Source organism: Rhododendron vialii, chromosome 1a (assembly GCF_030253575.1).
Source record: "Rhododendron vialii isolate Sample 1 chromosome 1a, ASM3025357v1".
Taxonomy (NCBI): Eukaryota; Viridiplantae; Streptophyta; class Magnoliopsida; order Ericales; family Ericaceae; genus Rhododendron; species Rhododendron vialii.
The window spans coordinates 24,070,536-24,072,901 of record NC_080557.1 but is presented as its reverse complement, the minus strand read 5'-3'; the positions used below and the strand labels follow the sequence as shown (position 1 = coordinate 24,072,901).

The window sequence follows — 2,366 nt, the reverse complement described above, 5'->3', positions numbered from 1 at the left end:
AGCTCTTTGGCGCTATACTAGGGTTTACCTGCCAGGGTGAGGGAGTTGGTGGATGAAGCAGGCTTCGGAGAGTTCATCCAGACGCTTACTTCGGTCAGAAACGACCATGCTGTCTTAGTTGCACTTGCAGAGAGGTGGAGGGATACCACCAATGCCTTTCACTTACCTCTAGAAGAGATGACAGTGACACCCGCTGACTTTGCAGCGATCACCGGCTTGAGAGTTGGGGGCGAGCCTATCCCATTTGACTCGGGCATTCACGAGGATAAGGCGGCTCTGGAGTGGTTCTTGGGAGAAGCGCCCGAGATTGAGGAAGGGATGGCGAGGTATGGGCAATTCACTAAGTACCTCAATAAAAAGGTGACAACTGAAAAGAAAGCGGAGCAGATGGCCCGGGCATACCTGTTGTACCTTTTTGGTGCAACCTTGTACCCGAATAGGTGCAGTAAGGTTCACATGTCATACTTCCCTGCACTGAGAGATTTGAGGACAACCTCATGCTTTGACTGGGGTGGAGCGGCATTGGGCGTGGCCTATGGTTTCTTGGGCAACTCATCGAGGACAGAGATGAGCACTGCCGGATATTGGAGAATCTGGGAGGTATGATTTCAATATAGTAAAACACAATTTCAGATTATACTTGTATCCATTTGATTACATAGCCTGCTTGATCGTATTATTGTATGCACTGATGATTTGATTCGCTTGTGAACCACACGGCTCTGGGTCTATGAGGTTTTGAACATGTGCCGCCCAGCATCCAAAAGCTTGGACTTGGGGATTCTCTCGCTTGCACACATTTGGAGCAAGAAGAATATGGGGGAGAAGAAAGGGAGAGGCGACCTAAACGGCTTTCGGATATACCTCGATGAGCTCCGACTCTCACAGGTATGACATGAAACTTGACCGAACAAAGTACACAACCCTTTGTATTGCTTTAATGCTGTCGCTGATCAATACTTGCATTGTTTCCCTATCACGTGTGCAGGTCGAGTGGGATCCTTGGAGGGTGGTAGGGCCAGAGCCCGAGTACTTGGCTAGAAGTAGGGTTGTGACGGCTAGCAGAGTGTTGCTAGAGTCTGCCTTTGGTTGGCAGTGGTACTTGGGAGACCGGGTGACACGCCAGTCGCTCGGCTTCACTGAGTTCCAGGTGTCGGGGCCACTTCCACCACGGGCCTCACACACAGGGGAGTACACACTGGCTGAGCTGGAGACATTTACGCAGCCTGACACCGACCTGACACGCCACTTGCGTCCCAACGTGGACTATGCAACATACCAGAGGGAGCGTTTGGCGGGGCCGCTGAGAGTCCGGGAGTTCAGAGAGGTCCGGAGTCAGGCTCATGGAGCTGCTGAGGAGATGAGGGCAGTAGGAGAGAGACAAAGTGGTGGCGAAGGCTATGTGAGACGAGGCTTAAGCGGACCAGTGAGAGGCGGGCCACCAGAGTTGCTGTGGAAGATAGCAGTGATAGACTCTCAGGGCAATCCAGCCGAGCTACACCTAGCCCCTGCCAGAGTTGAGCCTACGCTGATTACTGTTCCAGTAAAACATTATTGTTTCCTTTCATTGCATGCCGCTAGAATTGAATTATCACTGAATTTCCTTGATAACTCCTCATTCCCTATTGCAGGTACCAACTGAGTCGGCGAACGAAGTTGTTCGTCGCATGCTTGCACTGGAGAATGCAGTAAGAAGAGCGGCAAGTGGTTTGCCATTGGACTTGCGCTATCCAGCGCCAACTCCATCATCGGCGGCTCAGAGATCTCAGGTATACCTTTCAGAAAACGATACATTCCTGCTTTCAATACTTGATGTATGCTTCCTCGCTTGACACATATTATGCTTTGATAGCCGTTGATTTGGAATTGATCTTACCTGCTTTCAAACATACAATATGCACAATGTCTACTAATGCAGGAAATTTACCATGCAGGCACAAAGGCAGGCGGCTCCTAGGATGAAGAGCGCTAGAGACCCTCCACAGAAGAAATTGGCAGAAAGGGCTCCACCTCCTCCGGTCACTGCTAGGCGACAGACGAGAGGCCCACAGCCCACCACCACGAGTGAGGAGGTAGCTCGAGAGGCTATGGTGCGCTCAGAGGAGCGGTACCAAATCAAGATGCGCCAGAGGCCCTCGCAAGATGAGCCGGTCCGTAAGAAGCGACTAATCATGCCTGAGGTCTCTGAGGAGGAGAACGAAGAGGAAGAAGAAGAAGAAGGAGAGGAAGAGGAAGAAGAGGGACAAGAGGGGTCGTCTGACGATAGCAGCTCTAATGACACCACAGACGATCCCGGATACAAGCAAGATCCTAGAGAGATGGACGACGACGACGGCGGCGACGGTGATTGGCTAGGAGAGGATTGA

General features: G+C 51.5%; 1 protein-coding gene across 1 annotated transcript; it reads left to right on the top strand.

Annotated features, from left to right (window-relative positions):
* Nucleotides 1-744: 744 nt before the first annotated feature.
* On the top strand, nucleotides 745-2,366 carry LOC131329816 (uncharacterized). Its single transcript, XM_058363197.1, has 5 exons — nucleotides 745-888; nucleotides 989-1,088; nucleotides 1,188-1,465; nucleotides 1,632-1,769; nucleotides 1,935-2,366. The coding sequence occupies exons 1-5, from the start codon at nucleotides 745-747 to the stop codon at nucleotides 2,364-2,366; spliced, it is 1,092 nt and encodes a 363-aa protein (XP_058219180.1).